This window comes from Monodelphis domestica, chromosome 6, assembly GCF_027887165.1.
Source record: "Monodelphis domestica isolate mMonDom1 chromosome 6, mMonDom1.pri, whole genome shotgun sequence".
In the NCBI taxonomy this organism is placed as follows: Eukaryota; Metazoa; Chordata; class Mammalia; order Didelphimorphia; family Didelphidae; genus Monodelphis; species Monodelphis domestica.
In genome coordinates this window covers 188,039,126-188,054,702 of record NC_077232.1, presented here as the reverse complement: position 1 = coordinate 188,054,702, position 15,577 = coordinate 188,039,126, and the positions used below count along the sequence as shown (strand labels likewise).

Sequence of the window (15,577 nt, the reverse complement as noted above, 5' to 3'; positions counted from 1 at the left end):
ATATGTTAATAGGGCAATGATATTACTATGATCATAATTTTAGAGCTAGATGTGTCCCAAGCAAATTTTAATTCACACCAAGAACAAGAAACAGTACCATAGTGTCATAAGCATCGACTGTAACAGAAGCCATCCATCAGAAGATCATTTGTAGATCTAATCTTTAATGGAAGCCCTGGTTCTCAGAACTCTGATACTGAGAGTGAATTTAAGGGTGACCTGTCGAAAGCTTAGGTTTTATTTGTTTAAATGCTTGACTTCCTTTTTTCCTGAGTCACCATAGGCTAGAATCAATCAGGTCCTTGTGGGAGCAACATTGGCAAGTCTACAAAAAGAAAACGTATTCTCCCATCCACAATGGCCACCACCCAATCTGACTCAACTGGCAGTCACTCCTCAGAAACAATAAAGCACATTATTTGCAAAACCACAAGAGATAGTAGTAGCCCCTGTGTCTTCTCCAGAACTTTCTGCCAAACATGTGTTTCCTTGGATTGTTTACTCTAATTTTAACATGGCACAGATTTAATATTCTAAGTTTTCCTATGCTCTGGCTGATAAGTGGAGCTAGGGAATCATATATGAAAAGATGAAGGGATCTACAGGTGTGGAGGTCCTATGAAGCTGAAGTATTTTTGCTTCCTGAGGTAGCACAGGTCATGGAACCAAAGAAGAAGTAACTTGCTAGTTCTCAGTTTCATAATTCAAGTCAATAAATATAGTTAATCAACATTAATTAAGTGTTAGTATGTACCAGGCACTGTGCCTTAGAAGAGGGTAGAAAGACAGGCAAAGGATATTCCCTGCCTGCCATCAAAGACCCTATAATCTAATGAAAAAGAAATGACAAAGGAAAAGAACTTTAGTTCACCCAGGTATCTCCTAGAAATTTCCTGATGTCTAATCTGTTAAACTGCATTAACCCAAACCAAAGCCTCTAGGTTTTATTAAGTGGATGTTTCTTACAGATAACTAACTGATCTATTTGAGTATTAACAATCCCAGTTCTAGTTGAACATACAATTTTAATTTAAGAAAAAATCTTTGACCACAGAAAAAGCTACAAAAACAATCCTTTGATCTAATAGTTTCATAAAGGGAATAAACCAAGAAAATGTTAGTGAAAAATTCAACAAGAGCTATCTGTCTAAAGAGTTCTCAATGCAGTGACCCTGAACAACTTGGAGGGATCTACGAGAAAAACCACTATGCACATTCAGAGAAAACACTGTGGGAGTAAAAACACCGAAGAAAAACAACTGCTTGAATACATGGGTCGAAGGGATATGGTTGGGGATGTAGACTCTAAAGGAACATCCTAGTGCAAACATCAACAACAAGGAAATAGGTTCTGATCAAGGACACATGTAATACCCAATGAAATTGCATGTCAGCTGCAGGAAGAGTGGGTGGAGGGGAGGGAGGGAAATAATGTAATTATTGTAACCAAGGAATAATGTTCTAAATTGACTAAATTAATTCAAATGGGAAAAAAATAAAGAGTTCTCAAAGGAGAATTATCTATAATGGAAGCAATCCTATTATCTAAATAAAATGGAAAGTTTAAATAACTTGTGATACATTCATGCAATGGAATATGATTTTGAGACCTATAATAAAATCCCCAAAGACTTTGATGAAATAATACAAAAGAGGAAAAGCAAAAGCAGAAGAGAAAGAAAGAAAAGAAAATGAATTGATAAAAGAATCTTGATCTGGTCCTCAAAGGAAAAGTCTAAAATGTTATATTTGGTGCTTTGAAATTGACTTAAATGTCAACAGTCACAAAACAAGTTTAATTAGTTGTCCTGATGTTCAATACCAAGTTTGTTTTAAGCCTTAGTCAGACAGCAGAACCACACAAGACCTTCCTAATTGACCCTGGGCAATTCACTTAACCCCTTATTGACTAGCCCTTACCACTTTTCTGCCTTAGAACCACTACTTTGTATCCATTCTAGATAGAGATAGAAGGAGAGAGAGAGAGTATGGCTCCAACATTTACTTCAATGCTGAATCAGTACTGGGAGGGGAGGAGGTTGAGAAAAAAGCTAAAAAAGATCCAGTGTCTGTCCTTGTGAAATTCATGATACAGCAGGAAAACAGGACACACACACACACACACACACACACACACACACACACACACACACACGAAGTCATAATGCAAAAGGATATACCACAGATACCTAAGAAAGTTGTCGACCAAGTGCTTTAAGGCACTGAGGCAGTTTGGGGCATTACTGACAAAACTGAAAAAGGCTCACTTCCCAGGGGAGGTGGCATTTAGGAGCAGCTGGGTCAAACCATTTTAAAGAATTAGATGGAAATATTCTTGATTACCAGTTCAGTGGAACTGGATGATTTTAGGTCCTACATTATGATTTTCAGTTGACCATTAGTACTCCAGAAAAGGAAATCATTTACTAAGCCCCAGGCTGGCTATGAGCTACAGAGCACAGGATGTCCATTCTAGAAGAAACTCTAGAAGTTTTCTAGTCAAACCTCTTTTTACAGATGAGATTATTAAGGTGTGGACAGGGTGTGACTTGTTCAAGATCCCAAAGACCAGAATGCCTAGGACCCTAACTTCTGAACCAATGCTCTTCCAATGATACAATAATGGGACAAAAATCCAAAGTATCAGTACCTGCCAAATGCTCTATCCTGTCAGTGGCTAAGACACAATCAGCAGTGAATCCACAAGGAAGACAAATCACTGAGCCCAATGTTAGGTTCTCCCTAGTGGAATTAAAGAATTACAGCAAATGTTGGAAGAGTATGTGCTTGCACACCCTTAAAGGAAAGTGGAGTGGATGGAAGTTTATCCCTCTAGGCTTGATTCTTACCTCTTCTTTAGCTTCTTTGAAGGAAGCATTTAAAGTTCCACCTCTCCTAGAAACAAAGGATTTGGTGTCTTCTTGCTGCCCAAAGAGCTCTTCTATAGTCTTTGTGTCAATCTGGTACTTCTGTGATTGTCTTTCAGCAATCGTCCAGATGTTGGTTTTGCCACGAACCTGCTCTTCTGGAATTGTTTTCCAAAAAAAATTCCTCATTTTCTTTTTCTTACTAAGGTGGCCATGTCCATTCACATAAGAAGAAGGAGGTAGTCCTGGAGGGGGTGGTGGTGGTGGTGGTGGTGCAGGAGGACCCCCTGGCAGGGGTGGTGGGGGAGGAACAGGAGGATACCCATTGTCTGGACATGGCAGCGGCGGAGGGGGTGGTGGTGGGGGTGGTGGAGGTGGTGGTGGTGGTGTTTGCCCAATCATTAATCCAGCTGCAACAGAGACTTCCCCATTTTCTTTTTCACTAGCCAAGGAGACACAATTCATAACATGCATCGTACTGTAGCCTTCAAGGGAGGTATTTTCTTGGCTCGAGGAGCACTTGGAACATCCAATAATGGAACTTCCCCTCCCATCATACTCTTCCAAATTCCAATCGACCATCCATGAGAAGAGCACAAGTGCTGCGTGTCATCTTCCAAACCTGCAGCAATTAAAAAAAATTTTTTTTAATCAGAATTTAAGTCAGTGCAAGTAAAGATTTTAATGAAGCCCCTACCACCATTAGAAGAAAATGCATGCATCCTCTAAACTGCTGATTGCCATTTAATTGACAAAGTCTCTAATGTTCAACATGTCTCAAACTGCAAAAAGAAATCTATAAAATAGGAATCATATTTCTCTAGATGTGAACTGAACCAAGTTTCTTTGGAATGCAGCCAAAGATGTTGCAATGAATTCCATTTACTCATCCATTACTCCTGCTCTTAATCAATCAACAAATAGTTATTGAGTGCCTACTGTGTGGAAGGCCCAATTATTCATCATATGACTGATGACTTACTTATGCCCACCATCTGCTCCAGAATCTTAGACCCTAAACCTATAGAAAACATCTGCCTTTCAATACATATAGAAAGAGATGGCCATTCCCCCATAATGATCCTTGGGGAGCACAGCACCCTTAACTACTATGAAGAGAGCACATTCTGGGTGGAAAGCTACAAAATCCTAGTATGCCTTTGCTTCAAAAGGTTGCTCTTACTTCACTTACTCCAAGCCCACATGGCCTATGCCTTCCCTTCACCCATCTCCATCTAGAAGAGTCAACAGATCCAAACCTGGTCCTGGTTCTTTGGTGACCCCTGCCTCTCTGTCTTCTACTTGAGAGTCAATATTTGAATATTCATAACCTAAGAAAATTGCTTGTCAGCTCCAGGAGCAGGGAGGGAATAGGGGAGGGAGACTACATGAATCATGTAACCTTGGAAAACTTATATGGAAACTGGTTACTGGAATAAAATAAAATTTTAAAATATATTTGAATATTCAGATATATACTAGATATTTACCTATTTTTAAAAAAAAATCTATCAAGCAACTATCACTTTCAAAGCATGAAACAAAGATTTTTTTTTTTAAACCCTTACCTTCCATCTTGGAGTCAATACTGTGTATTGGCTCCAAGGCAGAAGAGTGGTAAGGGGTAGGCGATGGGGGTCAAGTGACTTGCCCAGGGTCACACAGCTGAGAAGTATCTGAGGCCAGATTTGAACCTAGGACCTCCCGTCTCTAGGGCTAGCTCTCAATCCACTGAGCTACCCAGCTGCCCCCCCAAAGATTTTTTTTTTTTAATCCCACCTTCTGTCTTACAATCAATACTGTGGACTGGTTCTAAGGCAGAAGACCAGTCAGGGTCACATAGCTAGGAAGTGTCTGAGGCCAAATTCAAACCCAGGATTTCCCATCTCCAGGCCTGGCTCTCAGACTATGAGCCACCCAGCTGCCCCCAGAAAAAGATTTTGAAGTGATGAAGTCCCTGACCTCAAGGAGGCTATGGTCTACTTGGAGTGAATTGGGGTTGGGGCAATAAAGGACACATCCAGACAAAGTCCTACAGGAGTATCTGAAGACACAAAATATTTTCAGTCAAGGGAAATCAGGGAAGGTTTCAAGAGAGAGGTAGCATTTAAAAGAAATCCAATAAAAAAAATATTCCTAAAGGCAGAGATGAGGAAAACATACAGTTCTAGGCATAAGAAATGACTTCTGAGAAAGTGTGGAGATAGGAAATGACATGATGAATTTAGAAAACAGCTTCTTAAGGATACATTCTGACAAAAATAGAGTGTAAAAAGGGGGATGAGGGGCAGTAAGGCTGAAAGGGTTGGTAGAAAGCCAGATCATAGAGGGCCTCAGAAGTCATCAAAAGATTTAGGGGCAAGTAGGTAGCACAGTAGATAGAGTGCCTAGCCTGGAATCAGGAGGACCTGGGTTCAAATCTGACCTCAAATACTTCCTAGCTGGGTGACCCTGGGGAAGTTGTTTAACCCCAACTGCCTAGCCCTTACCACTCTTCTGCCTTGGAATCAATACTTTAAAAAATCAACTCAAAGACAGAAGATAAGGGTTATTTTTTTTAAAGGCTTAAGATTTGGTGATAGTGATGTGACAGAATCCAGGATAATATGAGTAATGGACTAGATAATCTCTTTGGTCCCTTCTAGGTAAGAAATTCTCTACATTTCCTTGCCTTAAAGGAGTTCAGGGCATGGTCACCCACATCATAGTGTACTGAACATTTTCAGTATAGCAAATACTTTACTAACTCATCTTGTTAACCTTTCTTTCCTTTTAGCATTATCTTTTTTAGTTTTTTGCTTTCTATTTCCATTATCAGTAGCTTTAATGTGAAAAAAAAAAAGAAACAGGGATAAGAACAAGTATTTTCCTGGCCAAGAAAAATGCAAGTTAGTGAAAGATTCAAGGGAGGAAAAAAAAAACTCTATAGGTGGAAAGATCGTCAGTGAAGTGGGGGGGGAGGGAGATTCAATATTACCATTTCAGCATATTAATTTTCCTTTAAAATAAATCCTGTTCAAGAACAACATGTAATCTTTTTATTTTTAATTTTCACTTTCATTCCTAGAAGGTAACATAGGGAAAGGCAATCTGTTATGGTGGAAAGAGTCCTGGATCTAGTCAGCTCCACACTCAAACTTACAAGATACGTGACTTTAGACAAGTCACTTTACCTCTCTTGGCCTCAGTTCTTCATTTCTAAAATGAGACAGGTAATACTTGAATTTTTCCTAACAGAGAAGGGTTTTGTAAACTTTAAAGGGCAATATAAATATGAGTTGTTATTTAAGAGTGATGCTTCTGGCTAACATGAAAATGTTTTTAATGACTTCACATGTATAACTGGTATTTATTTTTAAGTCCTTACTTTCCTGTCTTAGTAATAACTCTATGACAGAAGGGCAAGGGCTTGGCAATTGGAGTTAAGTGACTTGCCCAGGATCACAAAACTAGGAAGTGTCTGAAACCAGATTTGAACAAAGATCCTCCTGACTCCTGACTTACTGTTCTATCTACTGAGCTAACATATCTGCCCCTAATAGATATCATACTCCTTGCCTTCTCAATGGATAGAGGAGGAGTCAGAGTGAGAAAATTTGGAACTCAAAAGCCTTTAAAGATGAATGTTAAAAATAGACAAATCCAACTATTTGAAAGAGTTGTGCTTCTAAAACACCAATGTCCAAAATATAGGCTGTCAGATGTGATTTGTTAAGCATAAATATTTTCAGACAGATAAATCACACCTGTTAATAAAACATCAAGAAATGTTTAGAAAGTATTATCTTTAAGCTGTGTCATATGTGGCATTTCTCTTTCTTTTTACAAGAATTTCATATGCTTTAAAATGTACTTTATGGTTTGGGGATTTTTAATCCAGATCTTTGACTTCATTATTGAGAACTATAAGTGAGAAAGTTCTCTCTACCAAAGCAGACTAGGCACTCCACAACTTCATGCCTTAAAGAGGGTGAGTGACTTGCCCTAGGTCACACAGTGGGTATAAATCAGAGTAAGAATTTGAATTTTGTTCTACCTGATTCTTGAGACCTGCTCCCTCCCTATGCTCAATCCTAAACTGTGGTTTACAAATATAAAACAGGACTGTCCCGCTGGCAACTAGAGATCTGCATCTGATATTTCAGTTTATCAGAAGATGCTTAGATTTGTTTGTTTCTTCATTGCTAATGACCACAAACTAGATTTTCTACATGCGGCATACATGAGACTTTTCCTTTTACAAGTCCATTCAAATATAAACTTTTTAGACTATGGTCCAACCCCCATTCCTTACTGTACCCCTAAGGACCACAACATTGTGAGTCTTGCAAATATTCAAGACTAATTTCTTTACATAGACAAAACTGTAAAAATGTATTCCAAACATTCTTCTAGGTCTCATGAGATATATCTGACTCTTTAATAAAGTGTTCTGAATGATCATTAAGATGATAGCTATGTTATTTTCATGGTTGGCACCCCTAAAGCAAATGACTCATTGTCAATTACAGTTTATAGTTATATTTGAACTCTTCTTTTTTCAAGAAGGTACAGGCAATTTTGGCAGATTATCCTTGAAATGGATTTAAAACTATTTTGCATAGAAAAATTCATTGTAGTTGTCCCAGCTATTTGATAAATTCCATTTGCAGTTTATTGTCCTTAAGACCAGACATATTGAAACTTCTGACACTTCCAAATCACAAGTTCATTTGCCTTTGCCTATTTAGACAACAGTGGCATTAAAATATACACATATTCATGTGCAGTGAAGGAAGTCTGGAAAAGAACAAGAAAGAACACACAAAATTATGTCTCAGACACACAACCTCAGTGGCACATACAACTTTCTGATACCCATGACCACTGTCCAGTAGCATTTATTAACTATATATGCTATGTGCCAGACGCTGGCACAAAAAATAAATAGCCCTATTCTGGAGGAGCCAAAGGGATAGGTAAAAAAAAATGCTAATGTCAGGTGACTGGCAATGATCCTTTGTCCCACACTTGGCAAAGCATGACTTTTCTCCCTAAAACATAAAGGAAATAATCTTTTACAACACTGGAGCTTCCATATTTTCTTTTTCTCCCTTGGCCACATAGATGAATGCCAGCACCTTCTCCTGAATCCACTTCATCAGTCAGTAATGATTATCCAGAATATGAATGTTACTTTATGGAGGTACTAATTTGCTGGCAGGTCCTTGATTGACCTTAGGAGAACTAGATTTTGAATGTTCAGAGGAGACCAAATAAATTTGGCTACAATTGGGCATGCTGACACTCTATGAGAACCAACCAGTCCTCAAGAGGAATGAAGCCTTAACAGGATCTGAAGTCAATGAATGAATGGAACGTGTGATTTACTCAGTTACCTCCCAGAATCTAGAGAAAGACAAATACTTCTCCAACTCACCTGAAAGTATCTAACTTAGCTCACTTTCCAAAGATATATTTCAATACCTCAAGTACATACATAACTAGATCTGACACTATAGATGATATATGCACCTATATGTCAAACGCTAAAGAGCAGATTCTATAAAGATAGTGCATATTGCCTATTTTTTCTGTGCTATGCTAGCAGCCATTCAGTCTAGAAAATGTAAGGTATCTCCTTAACTGTCCATCTCTTTGGAACTAAGAGACTTGTATACAATATTGCCTCTACACGTTAGGGCCTTTGAGCAGAGAGCTCCTTAGGATTGCCCATTATATTTATTGTGAGCAACTCACAGAACAGGGTGAAGCATCAACCTGCCCCTGAGTGTCTTTTAAGGCAAGATGATCATTTTTCTTCTAATCCACTGAATACAACAGAGGTCATTTCTAGGAGTGATCCCTCTTGGGGTAATAAAAATAGTAATTCCCAACTCTATGTAAGTTTGCATAGCACTTTCCTCAAAACAACTCTGTGAGGGAGGTAATGCAAGTATCATTATCCCCATTTTATAGATAAAGAAACTGAAGTGCTGAGAAGCTCTGACTTGCCCACAGCTAATAAGTGTCTGACAGGGATTCAAACCCGGCTAGCCTGACTGAGCCCAGCACTCTTCCCCTCTACAATGGTGCCCCCTAAGAAGAGTTCAGGTTAATAGTTCTCAGCTGTGCCAACTTTTACTTAGGAACTATTAAAAATATTTTTACTTAGATTCTGGTTAGATTGGAAAAAACAAAGGGCCTCAGAATAAATATTGCCAGAAGGATATTCAGGGAACGATAAGCTTTACCTTCCAAAGAAAAAATGTTCTCACCTATTTACTGAGCCAATACCACACATTACCCTTTGGGCCAATAATGTTTTGTGAAGTTCTGATAGATCCAAGAGAATGTACAAGGAAGGAGAGAAGGTAGACATAATTTGACTTTAATGATGCTTGGTTTAGTTCAAAGGCTTTTGTCCAATAGGGTCACTCATGTCTTTTGGATCATCAGGCTCAGTCTTTCACCCTCTGAAAATAAAGATGGTAGATCAAGAGCAGTGCCAAAGAAAACACATCAGAAAACCTTGCACCATCATCTCATTAAGTGAGTCACAAATTCAGAGGGTGGCAAAAAGGGTCAGTTAACACCCTTTGAAAGATAAATAAAAAAGAAAAGAATCTGAGCTGAAGAGGAAAAAGGGATCCTCTAGAAATCAGGGGCATAAAAACACAGCTCTTGGTTTTTATAGATAGGGGAGAGAGGAAGTGAACGGGAAGAGAACTGGGGAATAATAAAAGTAGAATTCTTGCTCCCTTTCCATTCCAATTTATACGGAAAAAGCCACCCATTCCCAACTTTTTAGGCAAGGAATGTCATTCACTACAATTGCAACAGTTGACAACAGGGCTGCCAATACCCAACTCTTCTTGGCATATTTACAAAAACCTGGACTGCTCTGCTCAACAAAGAAAGAACTCAACTTCAAGGCACTGTATGTGTTTCTGGTCAACATATTAAGTTTGTATGGTCAATACAAACATTTCTCAGATTCCCAAATACCTTGTGAGAAAGATGGGTAAAACATAAACTTAATGTTCCAGTTTCAATTTCTCATTGTCTCAAGTTTACAGAGATTCCACAAAGCATGTAGAGCAAAGCCCTAGGAATTTTCTAGGGATGAAAGGAAAGAAAATGACTGAAATATTCCAAAAACGACTATTTGTCAATTTTTAAAAAAGGTCCCCAAAGGAGAACACGAGAGTTATTTGCTGTGCAAAATAGATATTGCAAGAGAGGCTACCAGGAATATTTCTTGGAAGCCACCTTGGAAAGACAGTAGGTTCTTTGGGGATCCCTATTTATCAGTTATCTGTCTCCTTAAGCAGCCAATCCTTCCACACTTCCGACTCAGGTGCACACCAAACCCTGCACTCAAGAGTGGTGCTTTTAGCTACCTGCCCTCCTGGTTCACTCACCACCCCGGCATTGCAGCATTCAGACGTCTGGAACTCAATAAAAGCGACACAAAGGAATCAATGAAGCATCTCGTGACCAAACCCAGAGACGGCAGCGACAAACACCCGCAACTCATTCACATAAAAACCCCACACAACTGGTGGGTGGGCACAAGCCCCGACCCATACATAACTCGTTGGGGGATAGATAACCACTTAAAAGAGCTGGCGTTCTGAATCTAGGGAAAGGGAAGAGGGAGATGCTTAGAGTGAGCCAGAGACCCAAAGTGGACAGAGCCTGCCTCTGCGGAACCACCAGCTGCCGCGAAGAGCTTGGGGGCTGGGAGGACCCAGGCGATGGCGGCTGCTCGCCCAATGATGTCAACTTTCTCCCTCTCTCTTTCCCTCGGCGGGTTAGTGTTATCTTGGCGGAGCCCGATCGCTTCTCCAAGGCGTTAAAGTCTCACGTGGGAGGGGCGGCAGAGGGTGGGGGAGTCCTTGCTCCAGAGAGATAGAGACACAGACACACACACACACGCTCACTAGGGCCAAGAGGAAGGCGAAAGGCCAACTTGGGGTAGCGATCAAACCCGGGACCAGCGGGCAGCACCAGCTTCCTGGGCTAATCACCCTCCAATAAGTAGGCATTTCAAAGAGTAGGGCGAGGAAGAGACACCATTTCTGTAGTGCTTCGATGATTGCAAAGTGCTTTCTTTCAAACCTCTTGGTGAGGTGGAAGTGCAAAAGCAGAAAGCCCCCTCCCTAGGCGAGAGTATTAGTACCAGCATTTGCTAAGTCCCAATTAAAATCGGGCGCCTTACCAGAGAATGGATTTTCTATCTTCTCTTGGGGCCTGTCTTGCCCATCCAGCACATTATCCCCCCTCCCAGACTAGCGGCCAGGGCCTCCCCTCACCCCAGTCTCAGAGCTGAATGGGGGGGGGGGGAGGGAGGGGGGGAACGGGTCCTCTGAACTACCACCGCCTCCCACCGTGCCCTCAAGAAAGTTGCCGGACTTGGGCTGGGGAAGAAGTGTGAGAAGAGAGTCCAGTCAGGCCAGGCCTACAGGTTAGTTTCCGTCCCCAAGGGGAGCCCACCACGAAGCCCTCCCGCCTGAGAAAAAGGCGGAGGGGAGCCGGACCAAGCGCCAGGTGGAAGCAGCGCCCCCCCCCCCCCCCCCCAGCCAGCGCCACGTGAAGGAGTGGCGGGGACGTGAGTGCCGCAGCTTCCAGCAAAGTCTCGGCGTTTGCCTCTTTTTCTCAGTAGTGAGGGGAAGGTGATGGGTCCCTCACCGCCTTCTCTAACAATACCCACATGCGGCTTCACAGCTCTCGAGCTGCGCAGACCCCGCAGCCTCTCCGCCCCTTCGGCCCCCTCCTCCCAGAGATTCCTCCCTCTCCCCCAGAGAAACAGCCAGCATTCCTAAAAGGGGTTCGGCTGAGGTGCAGAAGGAAGCCGGGGGACCAGTACCCGCGGGAAACTCGCCACCGAAGAATCAGGGGGAGGAATCAATAAAGGGCTTGTTCTCCTCCTGCACTGCTGGGTGGATAGGAGTGGGTGGCGGTTTAGTGCGCGTACACACACACACACACACACACACACACACACACACTCTTCCCCACCCCCACCCCTTTCTTCACCCAAACTTAATGCCAACATACGCTACAACTCCAATTCCTAAATCAGCGCAGCCCAATCAATCCAGAAAAGCGTGTGTCGCCTCATCAATACCCCAAGGTGCAAGTTCCCGCGCCCCGCCCCCGCCTCACGCACCCGCTTCCAAGAATGGAAGTCAGCGGAGCTCTGCGGCGGATCAAGTGTGTAGTGTGCAGCTCGGGGAAGAAGGGAAGAAGAGGCAAGTGTAACAGCCGATCGCCGCGTACAAAGTTGTACGGTGCGCCCGGAACAACCCCCACCACAAGTCTTTGGGGACTGGCCGGGGATGCAGGGGAAGATGGGCTGAGGGGTGGGGGTGTAGAAGGGCACTGGGGCCCAGGTCTAAAGCCAAACACAGCACAACCCCATCCCGAACCTGGTCTGGCAGCAGAAAGAAATGGTGTTCGGACTCAGGAAGAATTCGCGCTCGTTTGTTCCTTCCAGAAAAGGGGAGGCGGAGGGAGGAGGAGATGAGACTAGATCCCAATCAGCAGATGCATAGTGACTTCTCCCCCAGCCGCGCTGCCATCACTGCTTTGGGAGGGAGGTGAAGGGTAAAGAGAAGCTCGAAGACTCCCAGCTTCCTCACAGCCGCAGGGATTAACAGCCCTCGGGGGAGCTCAGAGCTCCAACTCCCGGTCCTGCATTCGGGAACAGCAGGAACGGCAGGGGAAAAAAGAAGTGGCAGAGCTGGCGGGGGGGAGCGAGGGCGGGAGAGGGCGGTCAAGCTGAGGCCAAAGACCCCTTCCCCCTCCTGCTGCCCACTCGGGCGGGGACGGAAGGACGGCCGGGACCCCGCCACCACTTTCCAAGGCTCTGTTTCCCTTCTGTCTTGGCCGGGAACCAGCCCCGGTTCCCGCCCGGAGGAGCCGCACTGCACTGCGCTGACCTGACCTGAGTTTGGCCCCTCCTGGGAGGCGGTGGGCTGTGAATTCCCAGGGTCGTTCCATTCCCAGCTTCGATCCTCCCTTCCTCCAGCACTGCCCCCGGCCCGCCGCCGGCTGCCCTTACCTCGCCAATGCTCCCCTCTCCGAAGCAGCCAACTAGCCGATCAGCCTCCCTCCTCTTTCCCTTGCCCCGACTGATGAGCCAGTAGTCTCACTACCTCCCACCGCCGAGGCCGGCCCTTCCCATGTCACTGCAGCTTGCCACTAGCAGGGGACCCGGCAGCCTAGGGGAGGAGAGAAGAGGAAGCGGGAGGAGGGCGCAGGCGATAGGCGGGGCTGCCAGCCTGCCTCCTTCCCTTCTCCAGGTAACAATACGCCTCCCTCTTTCCCCAAGTGAACTGTCTAAGCGCTGCTCGCCCTTTGCTTTCCACGGTTTTTCTCCCCCCTCGGACCTCACAGTTTCCGTCGTGCTGAGCGCGGCGGGCATCTTTGCCTAGGAGAATATGCCTAGAGGGAGGATGAAGCCTCGGCAGAGAAACCGGAGGGACACAAAGGCTGGAGCACAGTCCCTGACTCGGTGTGTGTGTGACATCCAGATACAGGCACACAGTACAGGCACAAAGACAGAGCTAGGCAGAGAAAAGGGGGGTGAGAGGGGCGGGGAGGAACACAGAAAGAAACAGCTACCGGCCCCAAGATACGCAGCAGTTCAGTGAGAAAAGGCTCTACGTCTGGAGACTGAGGAAGCCTGAATTAGAATCCAGCCCTGGTGTACGGATTGCTTCTATAAACTAGAGCAAATCCATAAACTTCTCTGAGCCTGTCTTCCTTGAGGAGGTCTGGATCTTGCCCTTTGTGTGGGTTAGATCTGGTTCTTTGTGTGCTGGTGTGACAGTTCCACAAAGCCTTAGCCAGAGGCTAAGAGAGGGAGAGACCCAGAGAAGCAGAAACAAAGACCAGCTATTAATAGAGGCACGGAGAAGGTGCCCCTATGCAAGGGACAAAGGTGAGCTCCACCCTGACACACTACACACAGCATAAAACTGAGCAGTTGTATGGAAGCCCTCCGATCCTCCCCCTCCTCCCGACATCAACAAATCACTCCACCCACTGCCAGAAAAAAAATCACTCTTTGCCCTTAATGTTTATTTCATGCCCATGCACTGAAACCAATAAAGTCTAGTTTTGTAAAGAATAAGAGAGAGGACAGCTGGGTAGTTCAGTGGGAAAGCCAGGCCTGGAGATGGAAGGATCTAGGTTCAATTTTGACCTCAGACACGTCCTAGCTGTGTGACCCTGGGAAAGTCACTTAACCCCTATTGCCTAGCCCTCCCCTCTCTACTGCCTTAGAACTGAAACAAAGTATTAATTCTAAAACTGAAGGAACCCAGAAGTTCTTAAACTGGGTTTATGAACTTGGATGGGGAAAAAATTACATCTTTATTTTCACTAACCTTCATCTCCTTTTATGTGTTTTATTCATCAAAAAATATTATTCTGATTTGTTGTTAAAATAAAATTTTAATAAAGAATAAAATGAAAGGATTATTCAATGAATAATACGGAACTTTGTTTTGTGTGATAATACATGTATAACCTAGATTGAATTGCTTGTCAGCTCCCTGAAGGAGGAGAGAAGATGAGAGAAAGACAATATGGATCATATGACTTTGGAAACCTTATGTGGAAATTTGTTAGTAAAATAAAATTTATTATAGAAAACTATTCTGAGAAAGGGCCCATAGGCTTCATCAGACTACCAAGGGGGAACATGACAACACTAAAAACTCCCAATGGATGCCTCCTACTTTCTTCCATGGTGTCCTTCAAATCACAGTTTAAATCTCACCTTCTCCAGGAAGCCTTTCCCAATCCTTAATTCTAGTGCATCCCTTTGGTTGATTATTTCCTATTTAGTGTACATTCTTCTTGACTTGTTTGTACATAATTGTTTGCATGTGTGTGGTCTTCCCCATTAGACAGTGAGCTCCTGGAGAGCAGGGACAACTGTCTTATGCCTCTCTTTGTATTCCTACTGTTTAGCATAATGTCTGGCACAGAGTAGCAGCTTAGTAAATGTTTATTGATTGACCAAATCCAACCAAAAAAATGAAGGCTCAGTTTCTTGATTTGTCCAAAGATGCATAAAAGTGGAAGGACCCAAAACTGAAGTGAACTGCACTCTAAATTCCACTTCAATGCTCTTTCTAAAAACATAGTACAAAAAGAAACTCCTGCTTGAGTGTGGCCCCATCAGCATGTCCAGTTACTTCCCTGTGGCTTTCATTCTCCCTCAAATTGGTGGCAGTTCTCAGGCTAAACTGGGTGGGATTTCCTTTTTCCACAGAGCTACAAAGTAAAAGAAAACCCAGGTACTAGCAGCCTCCCTCTGCCACTGCTTGGGAACCATTCTTCAGACAGGGAGGGGGAAATGGCTCAATCTGTTATCTTTTATTACTGTGACTTCTGGTACCAGTCAATGAGAATCAGTTCAGAAGAGACAGGCAACCTGAGGCAACCTGCTGCTCAGGAGGGAACAATGCCCAGTGGGGGAACTGGGCGATGAAGTCATGGCTACCTTTGACATTTATCCCTGTAATTCCAGATAACCAGTGAGGGCTTTTTTTTCCCCTGGTGGCATCTATTGCTGACTTTTGTGTTTGCAACAACCTTGGCTCCTTCTAGCCAAGCTTGAAAATGCTTTAAACCTGGAGTTCTTACCTGATGATTCCCAGGGCAAGGAGAGGTGATCAAAATCCCAAATGTGGTGTCTGTGGGATATTCAG

At 43.5% G+C, this 15,577-nt stretch overlaps 1 protein-coding gene across 1 annotated transcript in view; it reads right to left on the bottom strand.

The window, feature by feature from the left end:
- Positions 1–13,219, bottom strand: part of FHDC1 (FH2 domain containing 1) — a 55,945-nt gene extending 42,726 nt beyond the window's left edge. The window contains exons 1-2 of the mRNA XM_007496225.2: positions 12,916–13,219; positions 2,850–3,489 (exon numbers count right to left, since the gene is read on the bottom strand). Of these exons, the coding sequence (XP_007496287.2) occupies positions 2,850–3,449 (600 nt within the window). The 5' untranslated portion in view covers positions 3,450–3,489; positions 12,916–13,219. The remainder of the gene's footprint in view (positions 1–2,849; positions 3,490–12,915) is intronic.
- Positions 13,220–15,577: the final 2,358 nt, after the last annotated feature.